This window comes from Chrysemys picta, chromosome 4 (assembly GCF_011386835.1).
Source record: "Chrysemys picta bellii isolate R12L10 chromosome 4, ASM1138683v2, whole genome shotgun sequence".
Classification (NCBI taxonomy): domain Eukaryota; kingdom Metazoa; phylum Chordata; order Testudines; family Emydidae; genus Chrysemys; species Chrysemys picta.
In genome coordinates this window covers 96,609,843-96,625,566 of record NC_088794.1, presented here as the reverse complement: position 1 = coordinate 96,625,566, position 15,724 = coordinate 96,609,843, and the positions used below count along the sequence as shown (strand labels likewise).

At 46.8% G+C, this 15,724-nt stretch overlaps 3 protein-coding genes across 5 annotated transcripts in view; 1 reads left to right on the top strand and 2 right to left on the bottom strand.

The window, feature by feature from the left end:
• The window catches only part of PAK6 (p21 (RAC1) activated kinase 6), a 52,320-nt gene extending 46,568 nt beyond the window's left edge, over nt 1–5,752 (top strand). For all 3 annotated transcript variants that reach the window (XM_024106677.3, XM_065593175.1, XM_008169942.4), the window contains 4 exons: nt 252–378; nt 683–808; nt 1,578–1,712; nt 3,881–5,752. In XM_024106677.3, the coding sequence (XP_023962445.2) occupies nt 252–378; nt 683–808; nt 1,578–1,712; nt 3,881–4,048 (556 nt within the window). In that variant the 3' untranslated portion in view covers nt 4,049–5,752. The remainder of the gene's footprint in view (nt 1–251; nt 379–682; nt 809–1,577; nt 1,713–3,880) is intronic.
• Nucleotides 5,753–7,320: 1,568 nt separating this feature from the next.
• LOC135983137 (sepiapterin reductase-like) lies at nt 7,321–8,363 on the bottom strand. The gene has a single exon (XM_065593176.1). It carries the CDS (start codon nt 8,227–8,229, stop codon nt 7,414–7,416), a length of 816 nt encoding a protein of 271 aa, XP_065449248.1. The 5' UTR covers nt 8,230–8,363; the 3' UTR covers nt 7,321–7,413.
• Nucleotides 8,364–13,087: 4,724 nt separating this feature from the next.
• On the bottom strand, nt 13,088–15,251 carry LOC101938234 (sepiapterin reductase). Its single transcript, XM_065593177.1, has one exon. The coding sequence runs from the start codon at nt 15,145–15,147 to the stop codon at nt 14,332–14,334; it is 816 nt and encodes a 271-aa protein (XP_065449249.1). The 5' UTR covers nt 15,148–15,251; the 3' UTR covers nt 13,088–14,331.
• Between the last annotated feature and the right edge of the window lie 473 nt (nt 15,252–15,724).

Here is a 15,724-nt window from a genome sequence, read left to right as displayed (position 1 = left end):
CAGGCTCATCTGCTTCTTGGCTTTTCTTGCAAAAATTACGCACAATGGTACCACTCATTTCTGATTGCGCTCATGTTTTTTATGATATGGACACTTGGTCATTGTGAACTAAAAGTAAACATCTTGAAAAATTACTGATAACAGAAAGGGAAGTTGATTGAAGGGTCACACTGCACTTTTAGGAGATTGTCATTCATTTAACCTGTACGGTCAAATGTGAGGCAGCTTTACAATTCTGGGTTTTATTTCAGGCTAAACGAGGAACAAATTGCGACAGTGTGTGAGTCAGTGCTGCAAGCCCTTGCATATTTGCATTCCCAGGGTGTGATTCACAGAGACATTAAGAGCGACTCCATTCTCCTGACCCTTGATGGAAGGGTAGGCTTCCTCTGTTTAACTTCCTCTGTGTCCAACTCACCCAGGTTCTTTCCTATGACCTTTCCCTTCAGCCTCTCCTTCTCTTTCTCATCTTTCCTAGTCTCGCCTTCTCTTTTATCTTCTGCTGCTGTAACCTTATTTAGTCTCCTACCCTTCTTACTGTTTTTCTCTTCTTTTGCTTTTCTCTCTTTGTCTTATCCAGTCATCTTGCCTCTGTCCACTTGGTCTTTATCTTTGTCCCTTTGTCAATTCCCTCCTTTGTTTAAAGATTCCAGTGATCTTCCTTCTTCCCCCTCTCACACAGGTGAAACTCTCAGATTTTGGCTTCTGTGCTCAGATCAGTAAAGATGTACCAAAAAGGAAGTCCCTAGTGGGAACTCCATATTGGATGGCTCCGGAGGTTATTTCAAGGGCCCCATACACTACTGAGGTAATCTACTGCTTTCCTAATGCAAGAGCTAGCAGATAAGTCTGAGATATTACAGGGACTCACTGAGATAACAATTTGTTCCTCTTCTGAGGAGACAGTTAGGGCCCATACCAACATAAATACAACTATGACAGAAAACTTGGTTACAACATAGTTATTCCCTGACATGGTTAAAACATGGTTCAGTCTGGTAATGTAAACAGAGTGTAACTAAATTTAAACTGTTACTGAATCTTGCTACAACCCTGCATGTGTGGACAGACTCTAGCAAGCAGAAGCTTGGGACATGAATTGGAATCACTGAATTAATTTATCCTATTTTCCAGGAGGAGAGATGAGGGAAAGGGAACATCGACAAACATGCACACACATTTTTTATGAAACAGCAGTGCAAGTGACAGATACCAGATTGATAAACCTTTATTTATCCACAAAACAGATAGTCTGAGCAATGACTATGCAGTTATCTCCAAACATCATCATCACTGTGGCTGAGTCCCAGCCCGGGAGGAGCAGCCTCTTGGGGAGGCCAGTCTCTATAGTCCATTCAGTCTTCACAATCTATGCTAAAACAGCATGCAAGGGGTCCAGTTAGTGCTAATCTGGGTTAATATTTCACTTTTTCAATAAGATCAGAGAGCTGTCTGAGATGTTATAGCACTTGTTTTAGAGATACAACCTTTTCTTCACCTCCAAAGAGATCATGAATAGAGAGCAGTTGGCTATTGCTATTGACTGTGTTCACAGATGTAATGCTCTGCTGCTGCAGGTGGATATCTGGTCTCTAGGGATCATGGTGATAGAGATGGTGGATGGAGAACCCCCCTATTTCAGTGACTCACCAGTCCAAGCAATGAAGAGACTCCGTGACAATTCTCCTCCCAAACTGAAAAATTCTCACAAGGTCAGTATGTCTGCAGGCACTTTGGCATCTGATGAATCACTGATTGCCACGTGGGGACTGAATAGCTGAGGCCCGGATAGACTGTTTATTAATATATCACATCTGGCTATGGAATCCCAATCACACCAGGACATTATTTCTTGGGAGGCACTTTCATTCCTGTTCTATGGAGGCCACAGGTTGGTGGATTTATCTCAGAGCTTCTGCTCAGCTCAGTAGACACTACTCAAGGGTCTCTTTCGGCTCTCAATGCCATGGCAAGGTACTGACACCTAGTGGCTAGTGTGTGAACTATCCCTAGTAAAATATGTTTGGTTATTGTAGCACTGCTTGCCTATGATTAGATCAAATCCTGGCCCTGGCAAAGTCAAGAGCAAAAATCTTGCTGAATTCAACAGGGCCAAGTCATCACAGTAGCAAATGTCAGGGTCCTTGCACCTGGTGTTTTGAAATCTTCCATTTTAATGGCTCTCTCTCAGCTGCAAAGCCACGTTTAAAAGAAAGGAATGGTTCTAGGTAGATGATGGCTCATGCAATGAACAGCAGCCACTCTGATAATTAACCTAACTTGATTATTACTTATAAAAAATTAGCACTAATGTTCAGAAATAGTGATTTCCTCTTCAGTCACGAGTTACATTTTTCTTTTTATTTCACTCCAGATGTTGAAAACCAAATCATTTTTATAGCTTTGTGAATTATCATGTTCTTCACTACTAAAACTGAATTATTCCACTAAGAGTGTAATGTTAATTTAACAGGATAAAATTAGTAGAAATTGCTGTGTTAGTTTTTTGCCTTTGCAACACTAATATTAAAATCTCAGGACCAGATTTTGGCCCCAGAGAATCCTTAGGTGACATAAAGCCAGTTCTGCCCTCCTCCCTCTGTGTATGCACTCCTCCCTCAGAGTGACCCATGACTGATGAGGTGACCCCTTGGGGGCAATTGCCAACCAGCACAATTTATAGCCTTTGAGTTCTCTAAATTGTCTTGGGATGGGGGAGTGAATTGATTTACAGCAGACCTTGGGACCAGAATGCGGACCATAAAAGTACCTATGATCAGCACTCCCTCCAGCCATGTGAGTGCAGCTTAGTTGCAACTGAGGATTCAGTGCTCCATTACTACAATTAACTGTTACTATGATCAACTAGTGCAGTACTGAGTTGATCAGATTAAGCAGAATTCACCACTTCTTTCAAAATATAGATAGCTTTATAGACTAAATACTAAGGGCCAGATTCTGCCACCTGTATTTAGTTAAGTAATGCCTCGCCCCTCAAGTAGCCCCAATTAAGTCAGTGAAATTACTCATGCAGTAAAGTACTACTGAATGCAAACAGGGTTGGCAGAATCTGGCTGTAAGTGAACTCAAACTGTGAAAATTATCCCTATACAAAAACAAATGTAATTAGTGACATTAAAATAGATGCGTAAGTTGGGATTACTTGTTACCTACTTTTGATGTTGATATAGAGAAATAAATGTCCAGCATGTGACATTAGACATCCAGATCCTGTTGTTAATGGGAGTTGTACATATCAACATGTCCCCCTATTAAAAATGATTAAAACATTGCAATGGTGTTCAGATCTAATGTTTTTAAGTGTGTGCAGATTTATTCATCTTCAAATACCAGCTGTATCAGATTTCCACTCCAGACATTGGAGATTCACTCTGAATTGTTTTCAAATTTGCTACCTTGTGCCATTTTCCCCAGTCCCTCTCTGTGACCAGTAGGAACAAGGATTAATTTACTAAAATCCTAATTTCTGAAGGGACATATATTGTCCCTTCAGAAAACAAGAGATCTAATGAGTTTTTCCTTGCAAACCACACACCAGAGCAAAGAACAGAAAGAGAGGCAAAAACTAACAAATCTGGGGACAAGGAGAGACAATCCCATACTCCCCATTTGCCAACTCCAATAAAAATCATGACCTACACGAATATGCAAATATAGCACCTAGTGTTAACATGAAGTACTGCAGAATATCAATAAGGGAGTCCTTCCCCCTTTAAATTTTTGTTTGGGAACACCTGATTTTTCACCTAGAGTTAATCAAGCGCAGGAATCTTCTTTTTTTTAAACCTACTATTGTGTAAACTTTGACCTGACTGGTTTACAAACTGGTCGCTTGACCTGATTGGTTCTTTTTCCACAGACTTCTCCAGTTCTGAGAGACTTCTTGGAACGGATGTTGACACGAGATCCTCTAGAAAGAGCAACAGCTCAAGAGCTTCTGGATCACCCCTTCTTGCTCCAGACTGGACTTCCAGAGTGCCTAGTCCCCCTTATTCAGCAGTACAGGAAACGCACCTCCACCTGCTGACTCTGCGCATGGGGAAAAGCCAGTATCCCAGCACTGGAAAGGCAATTTCTCTGCTGGAAATACTTGTACTTGACCAAGACTCAAGCAGTGTCACTCTGCGAACAGTGCTTAGAACTTGTCAGTATTTTTTTTTTGGAAGGATGAATGTGAAAATTCCCTCCAGCCTTTAGCTGCTTCCCTTTTGCTGAAGACAATCAAGTCAGACCCAATATTTCTCAAGAACAAAACAGAGGCATTACATGGCTTCTGGAATCTCATATTTCTCTTACAAGAATGGCATTTTTAAGATGTTTGAATTTGGATATTGAAGGGTCTGCAAACTAGAAAATTTTAACTACTGGCTATCAAATTGGAACTATATTCCCCAAACAGAAATGTGATCTTTGTTTTTTAATGTTAGTTGTACACTGGAGTCCTGAGCTGACCCAAAAGAGACGCATTTTGGGACACCAACCTTCTAAAAAATCCTATCTTAAACAATGCACAAGGATTTCAACACTTTTTTGAGACTCTCTCTTATTATTTTATCTCATTCCACATGTGTGAACATCACTGGGCCTGAAAAAGCTACCTGGAGGGCAGATGTAATATATGTTTGGTTGGTTTCCAACTTCCTCCTTTGCATCAAACTGCTTCATTTCTATGGAGAATATATGTGGTTTAACAGGACAAAAAGATGGTCTGTCTTGAGTCAACTGCATGATCTTAGATGTGTGGAGGGATGACGCTCCTTAGCACAGGCCTTCTCGAAGTGTCTCTCTCTCTTCTCTATAGAGAATGTACTGACTGCCACCAGAATCCTATGGCTGAAGCTTCATAACATGTAACACCACTGTCTTCTCCAATACTGAATCGAATGGGAGGCAAAATGGTGTTCTCAGCAGGAAAGGTTTAAGAAAGCTTGTCCCAGGGTCTAGGTCCCCCTGGGTACATTGGATTCATATCAAGAAATGCTGCCTTGAAACAGCTGTTAGGTAGCACTTTGTACCATTGTGAATCCTGTAACAGGCTCAATAAAAAATTGAAGATGTTTGTTTTCTTGGTGAGAATGTTTGGCTTTCACCTCCCATGTTTTGTTACAGTGAAGGGTGAGGAGGAGAGGGAGTGGTTATGTGTGGTTTGTTATTGGCATGTCCTTGTTGATATGTCTGAAGGTTTCTGTTTGTCTAAGGCACCCCTTCAATCCTTTTTAAAGTAAATTTAGAATTTTTGTATAAGCTCATTGATCAGTGAGATAGTCACGGTCATTTTGACTCCTAGGTCAGGTTTTAACATGTACAGTAATGTGTTTAAAGTCATGCAGATATCTGGAACTTAGTCTTATCTGTGAAACTGGGATCCCACTTTGCAGCCAAATTATAAAGATCATAGAAATTTGGATTCTTTTAGGGCACCCCACCTGCCTAAAAAATGAATCTCATTATTGAATTATCTTTACGAGGTTTTTATCCTCCTCTTTCCCTCTACCACCTTCCCTGTTACAGATCTTGCTATAGACTTTTAGCTGTAATAAATAACTTGAAATCATCTAGCCACCTGGATGAAACTTTGATGCAAAAAATTTCTGTATTTCCAGATATCCTGTCTTTTTATGCAAAAGAGCAGAGCCTTTTTAAACAGGCTTATAATTTGAAACACTGTCTATATTTGTGAATTGTTTGCACTTGTGTTTTAAAATAAAGTAGATCTTGAGCTATTCATTAAGCAGTTGCACTTCTGAGATCTTTTAAAATGTGCTTACAGTTTTGAGATGGAAGGAAGCAGGTAAGTGTGGGAGCCACAAGTCTGTTCTAATACACTCACCTACTTTAGAGGGGATGATTTCATAACTAGGGGGGACCACAGCAAAAAAGCTGGATCTTGAAAGGAGGGCTTGATGGGACACAGGTTGTAGAGTTCAAATTCCACAGTAGGATGAGCTGCAGCCCAGTGCTGTCTAAAAAAGGTAGAGGGGAAGGGAGGCTGAACTCTTAGTAGGGCCACACTTTGACGGGACATGAAATCAAAGCACCCATTGCACTATTTGAAAAGACGAATTCCAGTTTCCTCCCTAAAACAAAACAATAAACAAAAGTTCTAATACTCAAGGCACTATGAGCATCTGATTCTTGTTTATGTACACAGTTCTTGCATATATGCATCCCATTCATTGCTTTGTAAAGTAGGTGAGATACTATGAATATGAGAAGCACAATATAATATCAAAATTCTATTCCAGTTTGTAAAAACTTAAAATCATAGTCTCTGGGTGTAATACCAACTTTCCCATGAATAAGCATCAAGCCAGAAGGGCCAAGCACCCCCCATGATAAGCAGATTTATTAAATTTGTATTGCAGAACCATCTACATGCTCTAGCTTCATTGTGGGCTTGGTGATGTACAAACATAACATATAGTCCCTACCCTGAACAACTTACAATCTAAGCATTAGGTAACACTTAGCCAGAAGAAACACAATTTTGTAGCTGATACACATATTGTATCTTTTAGCAGGTATTCACTTGCAAACATACAACGTTGATGCCATAGGAATGGATAGTCAACTTTCCACCTTCCAGGTTAACCAGCCCTGCAACCCGTCGGGAACATTTCCCAGCCCAGCCACAAAACGTCCTTGCTCCTCCTTTACCCTGATGACTGATAAAACAACAATGACATTTCGCTTGCCCGTTTACACAACTACTCTCTCTGACCCGGCTCTGCCAAGGCGAGGTAACGCGCCGGGCTGGGGGGGCAGCGGTCACCGCGGCGGAGGCCCGGCCTGAGGAGCGCTGCAGGCGGCTGCGGCCTTGCGACGGCTGCCCAGGGAGGGCCCTGCCCCGCGCCACCGGCGGCCGCCAAATCCGAGACCCTGGCCTGGGACTGGTCCCTTCGCCCGGCGTAGCCCCCCTCCCCGGGGACGAGCCACCTCGCTGCGACTGGGGCCGGACATCTGCGCATGCGCGGTAACATCGGAGGCAACTACCTTCACCGCCCGCTGCTGAACATGGGGAGGGGGAGGGGGAGCTTGGGGCCCGAGCCGCGTAGGCGGGGGAGTTGCGCGGCCGGACAGGCAGCTGGGAGTGGGGGGCGCCCTGGGCGGCGGTTGCCAGGGTGACCGCGCTGTTTGCGCGTCCTCCCAACCCCGTGCTGCTGCCCCTGTGACCTGTCCGGGGAGTGCTGGCTCGGCAACCCCAGGGCTCCCACAGCTCCCGGGTACCGGCCAAGGCCCCTCTTGTTGGGCGGTCCGCTCTCCGCCCGGTGGATATTTGAAATGAGAGTCACAGTCCGGTAGCTGGTTTCCCTTCTGAAAGCCGAGGGTATTTTATATGTAGCTCAGTTGCAGAAGCAGACGCCGGGGCGGGGGGAAGCAGCAGCTGGCGGGTTAGAGCTCATAGAAGTCTATGTGTGCCCCAGAGGCGAACGTGTCCTGCAGCAGCAGAGTCACTAGCTTCTGGGCGGACACGCTGCAGTCCAGCAGCTGCCCGCTCTGCTTCATGCGGAGGAACTGCTCGCGCATTTCCGGGTCTGCGGACTTCGTGCGGGCCAGCTGCTGCATTTCCGTGTCCAGAGGCCCTGGGGCATAGCTGAGCACTCTCACCTCCGGGTTTTCAAGTGCCAGCACCTGGAACATCATGTCCCGCGAGGCCTTCCCAGTGCAGTACAACGTCCAGCTCTTGAAGGGCTTCAGGGCACACAGCGAAGAGATGTTCACAACAGTCTTGCACAAGCCAGGGTGCCCCGGGAAGGCCTTCAGGATGGAGGATGTGAGGCAGAGCGCCGAGGTGACATTGAAGGCAAAGTAGCTGTTGACTTCGGCTGGGCTGGTGAAATCCAGAAAGGATTTGGAAATGTCTCCAAGTGATCCCGCGTTGTTGATGACGAGGAGTCGCTCCAGATCAGCCGCTCCCGGCAGCTTGTCCTGGACTGCTCGGAGCACCAGCTGTAGCCCGTCCTCCGTGCTCAGATCAGCCTGCACAGAATGCACTTTCAAGCTGGGAAAACTGGACCGCAGCTCAGCCTCTAGCTCGGCCAAGTCCCCCTGGGATCGGGCCACCGGGATCAGGACGGAGCCAGTCTCCAGCCGCGGGGCCAGCAGCAGAGCCAGGCTCCGGCCGAAGCCCCGGGATGCCCCGGTGAGGATGCAGGCGGCCTTGCCCAAGGAGAGCTGCCTTTCCCCGGCTCTCTCTCCAGCTGCCATCTGCACGCTCTGGTTGCCTGGCCTGCAGCTAGAGAGAGGGCGGGGCTGGATGAATAGCCCAATGGGCCGGTTTTAGGCAGCATGTGATTCCTCCTGCAGCCAGCTGCACAAAACGTTCTGATAATCACAACACTTTAAAATTCAAATCCAGTCCTTTTTTGCAGCCGACAGTTGCCGCTCAGAAAGAGCCCGGATTGGTGCCTCCCCTGCAACTTGCAGCAGCTGATTGGTCCATTCCCCTGCAACCCCGGTTCCAGCCCTGGAAAGGGGGTCCCGCAGGGAGTCACTGACTGACGGCTGGCACTGGGTCCTGGGCTTGCTCTTGCCACTGTGACAGGGAGTAACACTGCCTCTCACCTCCAGTTAGGGTGACCAGATGTCCCGATTTTATAGGGACAGTCCCGATTTTTGGGTCTTTTTCTTATATAGGCTCCTTTTACCTCCCACCCCCATCCCCATCCCGATTTTTCACACGTGCTGTCTGGTCACCCTACCTCCAGTGAGTATCCCGGCCACAGGTACCCCATCCAGCACCACCCAGGTAACCCTCCCAGTACGGACATATCCCTCCAGCCCGCCCAACTATACCCCCTCCAGCTCCCTCCTCTCCAGTGTCCTCTTTTGAGGAACCTGAAATATGGTTACCCTGTTCCCTAGCCGGGTGGGTGATTCCAGGCCAGAGTCCATCCCCCTGGGAACTGACCCCTGACCTTGCCAGGAGTCCCCCCCGCCTCTCTTAGCTCGACTGGCCAGGAGTCCCTCTGACCAGTGCTGGTGCTAGCCCACTGGGGGCCCTAAAGAGGACTATTTTGCCTGTGCTACTAAGGGCCGGTCTACACTGGGGCGGGAGGGGTCGATGTAAGATACACAACTTCAGGTATGGGAATAGCATAGCTGAAGTCGACGTATCTTATTTCGACTTACCTCGGGTCCTCACGGCGCGGGATCGACAGCTGCGGCTCCCCCGTCGACTCTGCTACCGCTGCTTGCCCTGGTGGAGTTCCGGAATCGACGGGGAGCGCGTTTGGGGATCAGTATGTCACATCTAGACGAGACGCGATATATTGATCCCCAATAGATCGATTACTACCCACCAAATCGGCGGGTAGTCTGGATGTACCCTAAGATTTCCAACCCAATGATGCAGACTCAGGAGGTTCAGCTCTTGCTGGGAAAACCCCTTGAAATTTTGGCTTTCAATTGAACCTGATTTGTAGCTTCTTCTAGAGCTGACTTCTGCCAATATGGGGATGGAGTCATAGTCACTGAATCCTGAAGGCAACATTTTGCATACAAATAATTGCACAAAAGGGTATAGAGAGCAGGAGTTCTCTGCCTAGTTATCCGTGGGCAGTTTTCAATAAAAATGAAGTGGGCATTTTAGCTGTGCAAATTGGAGTGAAAAGACACGTCATTATCAATACTTATAAATGATGGCTGGAAAGCTAGCCCACTGGGGGTCCTAAAGAGGAATATTTTGCTCATTTTATATATATATGGGGTTATATATAGTTGTACATTTTAAAACTGTGAAGATGCTTCTACGGAAGGCTTCTATGGAAGCCTTAAGTCTCTGCCTGCCTAGAGAATGACAACAGAAATAAGGCTAAATCAGCAAATTACATGCATTTTCTTGGTATTTGCTTCTGAATGTTTGGTTGACTGCATATGCATAAGGATGGGTATCTCTTTATCACAGTGATGGTCGTTGCTAAAGGAAGCTGATTAGCTTCAGGCTTCTAGCTAATGTCTGTAAAGTGCTTTGAAAATGTGAAGTGGCAGTGCAAATAATAAAGATAACAATACCAATGCACTGCAAGGGGACCTGCTCCCTCCCAGCCAGCTCTTGGGTGGGAAAGGAAGGAGCAGACCAATCTCTAGCTCCTTCTCTGAACAGAGTGTAGGGAAAGACTGATCTTGGGCCAAGCCTCCCACCCGAAGGAGTCATCCTTATCGAGCAGTTTTCTCCTGCACTTCAATGCTGAACTGCCACTAGGGAGCCTGCATAGGAAAACTGGAGACTAGGAGACAAGTCTCCCACACTGTATCACTTGTTTAGAATTTACCTTTTGAAAAAGTCCATATTCTGGTCCCTTGCACAGAGTATCAAAGAGAATGTGTCATGGAGTATGGGGGGACACAAGGCCCTGCACCCCCGGCTTTCTGCGATTCACCATGACTCTCAGCCAGCCAGTAAAGCAGAAGGTTTATTTAGACGACAGGACCACAGTCCAAGACAGGTCTTGCAGGCACAGACAACAGGATCCCCCCCAATTAGGTGCATCTTGGGGTCCCAGGGCACCACAGCCCCTTGGGGGGTCAGAGCCCCGTCTGCCTCCCAGCCATTCCACCAGGCAGCTCTGAAACTCCCCCTCCAGCGACCCCTCCCACAGCCTTTGTTCAGTTTCCCCGGGCAAAGGTGTCACCTGGCCTCTAACCCCTTCCTGGGTTCTCATGTTACATGCTCAGGTATTCTCCCTCACGGCCTGTCTCCCATCCCCCAATGCAGATCATCCTAGCCACACTCCCCGGCCTTCCCAGCCAACACTCCCCACTCAGCATTCAAAGACCACATTAAGAACAGTCCCAGTTCCTCACAGAATGTGAGCACGAAGAGAATCTAAAGCTTTTCTAAAGATATAGCCCCAGACATATACTATGTAAAATAGGCTTTTACTTAGTCTTATCTTGGTTATCATTAATTTCTCTTTTTCCATCACCAGCCTCAAGAAAGCTAGTTGCCATTCCACCTTGTGCTATAACCTCATCAGATATCCTACACCGGCGTTTCTCAAATGTGGCCACCAGGGGCTTTTTGTGCCGCCAAAGCAATCTGGGCTGTGATGGCGGGGGGCGAGAGGGGGGGAAGTAGTCTCCCCCCCAGCCCCTCCCTTACTCATGGATGCTCCACTTTGGTGTTGATTGCTGAGGCCACCAGCATGGGTTGGGCCCTACCCCCCTCTGGAGACACCTGGGGCTCAACCTTTGGGCTCTGGCTGCAGGGGTTCGGGTTCCAGACTCCCGCTGACTCCTCTGACACTCCATCCGGGGCTTAATTTGTCTCCAGTCTTGGTAGGGCTGAGTAAATCTGCTGTGAAAAATGATATTTGTGTGTTTGTTAATATCACTTTTCACAACAGACTTACTACCTAGCAATAAATAAATGACAATGATTTGGACCTGTGTATGTACGTATTTATTTGTTTTTCCTAAAGCTAATTAAATATTTTAGGAAAAAGTGAGAGTGGCCATGGGCAAAAGTTGGTGGCCACACTCTGGGGCCACCAAAAAATTGTCCTGAGAACCGCTGTACACTATGCAGGGTCTGAGCTGGTCAGTATACTTGGATAGAGCTGCAAGAATGCTGCAGGAATAAGTGATGTTAGCAATTCTGAAGGTGGTATTCTTTCCACAGAATCTTTTAAAACTCAGTCCTAGTGTGAGGCTATGGGACACTGTGCTGCTAATAGTATCACCTCTCAGAGAGGGCATAAAAGAAAATTCCTTGTCACTTGTAATCATTAAAGTTTGCATAGTACTTTTTGCATGAGTAGATCTATTAGCCCATATCCTGGCTGCTCCTACTTTGGCTACATGCTGCCTAAATTCCGTCTAATTTCAACTGGAGACACATTCCCAGATCGAATATTATAAAATGCCCAGTCACTATGGTAGCTAGGTTGCTTTACTTTTCTCCCCAAGAACTGTTATATAGTGTTGCTGACGCAGAATGTATTTTGCATTCTGCCTCAGATGTAGTGTCATTTTAATAGTCAATGAGTGATCCTAATATATACCGTCTGCAAAGCGCATTTGGATCTTTTTGGAAGAGGGATGCAACAGTGTACGTTAAACGCATTCCCTGTGTTTCATCCAGCTCCCTGTATCACCTGGCTGTCAGGGCAGCTATGCTGCTGCTTCATTTTACGACAGAAACTGCACAGTAGAAACTTATGCAGTGACATGAGTCATGCTCTTGTTTTTTCTCTGCTTTTAAAAAGTGCTGTTTGTATCCCATAAGATTAATCATAACTCCTAAAATTACTTTCTCATATATCACTGAGCCGTCATTTCCTCGTTCAGCCTTGATTGTTTGGAAAGGCAGATAGCTTCTCTTTCAAGAAATCTCAGCGAGACAGGCTGTGGCAAGGAGCGGAATAATACCAAAGAAAATTTGTCATTTTCCCTAGTGTTGCCACCCCAGCAGAAGATCATCTCCAATCTTGTATCAACTTGTCAAGGACTTAATAAGCAACTTGGAGCTGATGACTAATGGAACTAAAAGAAAAGCAGAGGAGGGTATTGGCTACATGTTTGGACCATGCAACTTTACCCTCAGAAATCTTGCAGCCAATTTCAGGGCTCCATATGAATAGTATTGTGGAAACAGTACTAATGATAAGGTGTGGTTGGGGAACACTGTCAGCATAGTCAGAAAGTTCCCTGGGACTGATGGTGAAGAGAATAGAAAGTCTCTCAGGGACCAGCAGATAGTTCTGTTTTGTTTTATCCACTTTTGTCTTGGAAGAGAAAAAAGAAGAGTTGCTGCCCCTCCTGTACTGTTCTGGCTCCTTGAGTACGTGAGTGCAGGGCCGGCTCTAGGTTTTTTGCTGCCCCAAGCAAAAAAAATTTTGGCTGCCCCCTCTTCCCCCACCCGCTGCACCCTCCTGTCGCCCCAGCCCTGGCTCACTGGTAACTCGCTCCCACGGCAGGTCATTCAGCAGGAATTTTGGATGTGCCCAGAACACAGACAGGATTGGTTCCCATATGGTTACAGAACTGCAGTAAAGTGGAACAATTTTCAGCTTGTGTGATTGGAGGATATCTGGATGCATATTATAAGACTGTCCTACATAAATGAGGAAAAGTTGAGGTGCCTTTATTATTCTTTTCTTCCACTCTTTCTTTCTATGGGGAATTTGCCAATGCAATATCACTGTATTCCTTTTACACAAACAAACAAAAAAATAAGCAATGGCTGTTGAAAATAGCAATTCCAGTCCTAATAACCATTGGGAAGCATTTCTTGCTCAATTTATTCTACTTTTTCTACAGCAAGTTACAGTGGATCAGTATATTTGATTTGGGAGAAATGAAGTAACAGCTGCCCAAACTGAGCTTGAGCACTCCTGAATTTGGAGGGTGTTCAAATCTGGAAGGCATATAGTACAGCAGTGGTAAGGTTGCTCTATTTCACGCTGAGGCTGGACCTTTTAATGCTGTCTTTATCATACAATGCTACAGAAACAGTATGCCAAAGTGTATGTTTGTCCCACTTAAGTCCTGCTGTTTCCAAATGAATGACTCACAGGGCTAAATGACTTATCAAGAGATAAATGCAGTAGCATTAACACATGTTATCATGTAATAATGTAAAGATTATTGCTTCCAATAGCATTAACTGCACTGCTTTCACAAGGTAACGTGTATCAAATCAGCAGTGTCCATAAATCCCAATTCATTGCTGTATGGACCAGGAAAAGAATTGGGGGCAAGCGTGCAGAAATCCTGGAAACAGCCATTGTAGAACTGGCATTAGGGTTATTTGCTAGCCCCGTCCCAGTCCCTGGTGTAGGCGCTGTGTCAGGGCAGAGAGGGTGCACAACAAGAGTGCACTGGACTATACTATTCTCTGCTTTCCAGCATCCAGAGGCTGAGAAAGTTGCTCAGATTTACGCTGGGGACCAGACAGGGCCTTGAACAGTCGTAGAATACTGAGCATGCAAAGGTCACCTTCCACACATCCCCCCCCTCCTTCCCCGACTCTCCTCCTGCCCCACGTGCAGAAATGAGTAACTGGGAATATGGCCCATGATGTTTGGTTTTGTTCACGTTACGCTAGAAAGCTTTGTATTACCCAAGAGCAGCTGCAGCAAATGGACACCAGGTCACAGACAATCTAAGGGTCACATACTCCCATTTGCAGTCAAAAAATGCAGAAAGTCTTAAGATCACGACTAACGTACTTCAAAATTAAGCTGTGTATTTGAAATGAGAGTCAGAGTCCAGTAGTTGGTTTCCCTTCTGAAAGCCGAGGGTATTTTATATGTAGCTCAGTTGCAGAAGCAGACGCCGGGGTCGGGGGAAGCAGCAGCTGGCGGGTTAGAGCTCATAGAAGTCTATGTGTGCCCCAGAGGCGAACGTGTCCTGCAGCAGCAGAGTCACTAGCTTCTGGGCGGACACGCTGCAGTCCAGCAGCTGCCCGCTCTGCTTCATGCGGAGGAACTGCTCGCGCATTTCCGGGTCTGCGGACTTTGTGCGGGCCAGCTGCTGCATTTCCGTGTCCAGATGCCCTGGGGCATAGCTGAGCACTCTCACCTCCGGGTTTTCAAGTGCCAGCACCTGGAACATCATGTCCCGCGAGGCCTTCCCAGTGCAGTACAACATCAAGCTCTTGAAGGGCTTCAGGGCACACAGCGAAGAGATGTTCACAACAGTCTTGCACAAGCCAGGGTGCCCCGGGAAGGCCTTCAGGATGGAGGATGTGAGGCAGAGCGCCGAGGTGACATTGAAGGCAAAGTAGCTGTTGACTTCGGCTGGGCTGGTGAAATCCAGAAAGGATTTGGAAATGTCTCCAAGTGATCCCGCGTTGTTGATGACGAGGAGTCGCTCCAGATCAGCCGCTCCCGGCAGCTTGTCCTGGACTGCTCGGAGCACCAGCTGTAGCCCGTCCTCCGTGCTCAGATCAGCCTGCACAGAATGCACTTTCAAGCTGGGAAAACTGGACCGCAGCTCAGCCTCTAGCTCGGCCAAGCCCCCCTGGGATCGGGCCACCGGGATCAGGACGGAGCCAGTCTCCAGCCGCGGGGCCAGCAGCAGAGCCAGGCTCCGGCCGAAGCCCCGGGATGCCCCGGTGAGGATGCAGGCGGCCTTGCCCAAGGAGAGCTGCCTTTCCCCGGCTCTCTCTCCAGCTGCCATCTGCACGCTCTGGCTGCCTGTTCTGGCCTGCAGCTAGAGAGAGGGCAGGGCTGGATGAATAGCCCAATGGGCCGGTTTTAGGCAGCATGTGATTCCTCCTGCAGCCAGCTGCAACCAACCCAACTTGGCAACCCTACCTCAGCCCAACTGACTCGTGCCTTCAGTGGAGTTCCTCCTGATCTATGCTGGCATGCCTGAGAGGAGAATTTTTTGTCGAGAGCCTGTGCTACTAAGATTTCCAACCCTGCCTTCAGTGGAGTTCCTCCTGATCTATGCTGGCATGCCTGAGAGGAGAATTTTTTGTCGAGAGCCTGTGCTACTAAGATTTCCAACCCAATGATGCAGACTCAGGAGGTATGGATGGTTCAGCTCTTGCTGGGAAAACCCCTTGAAATTTTGGCTTTCCATTGAACCTGGTTTGTAGCTTCTTCTAGAGCTGACTTCTGCCAATATGGGGATGGAGTCATAGTCACTGAATTCTGAAGGCAACATTTTGCATACAAATAATTGCACAAAAGGGTTTAGAGAGCGGGAGTTCTCTGCCTAGTTATCCGTGGGCAGTTTTCAATAAAAATGA

Bases quoted from the DNA above. Each gene is read 5' to 3' on its own strand.
- LOC101938234 (XM_065593177.1), bottom strand. From the start codon at position 15,147: ATGGCAGCTGGAGAGAGAGCCGGGGAAAGGCAGCTCTCCTTGGGCAAG.
- LOC135983137 (XM_065593176.1), bottom strand. From the start codon at position 8,229: ATGGCAGCTGGAGAGAGAGCCGGGGAAAGGCAGCTCTCCTTGGGCAAG.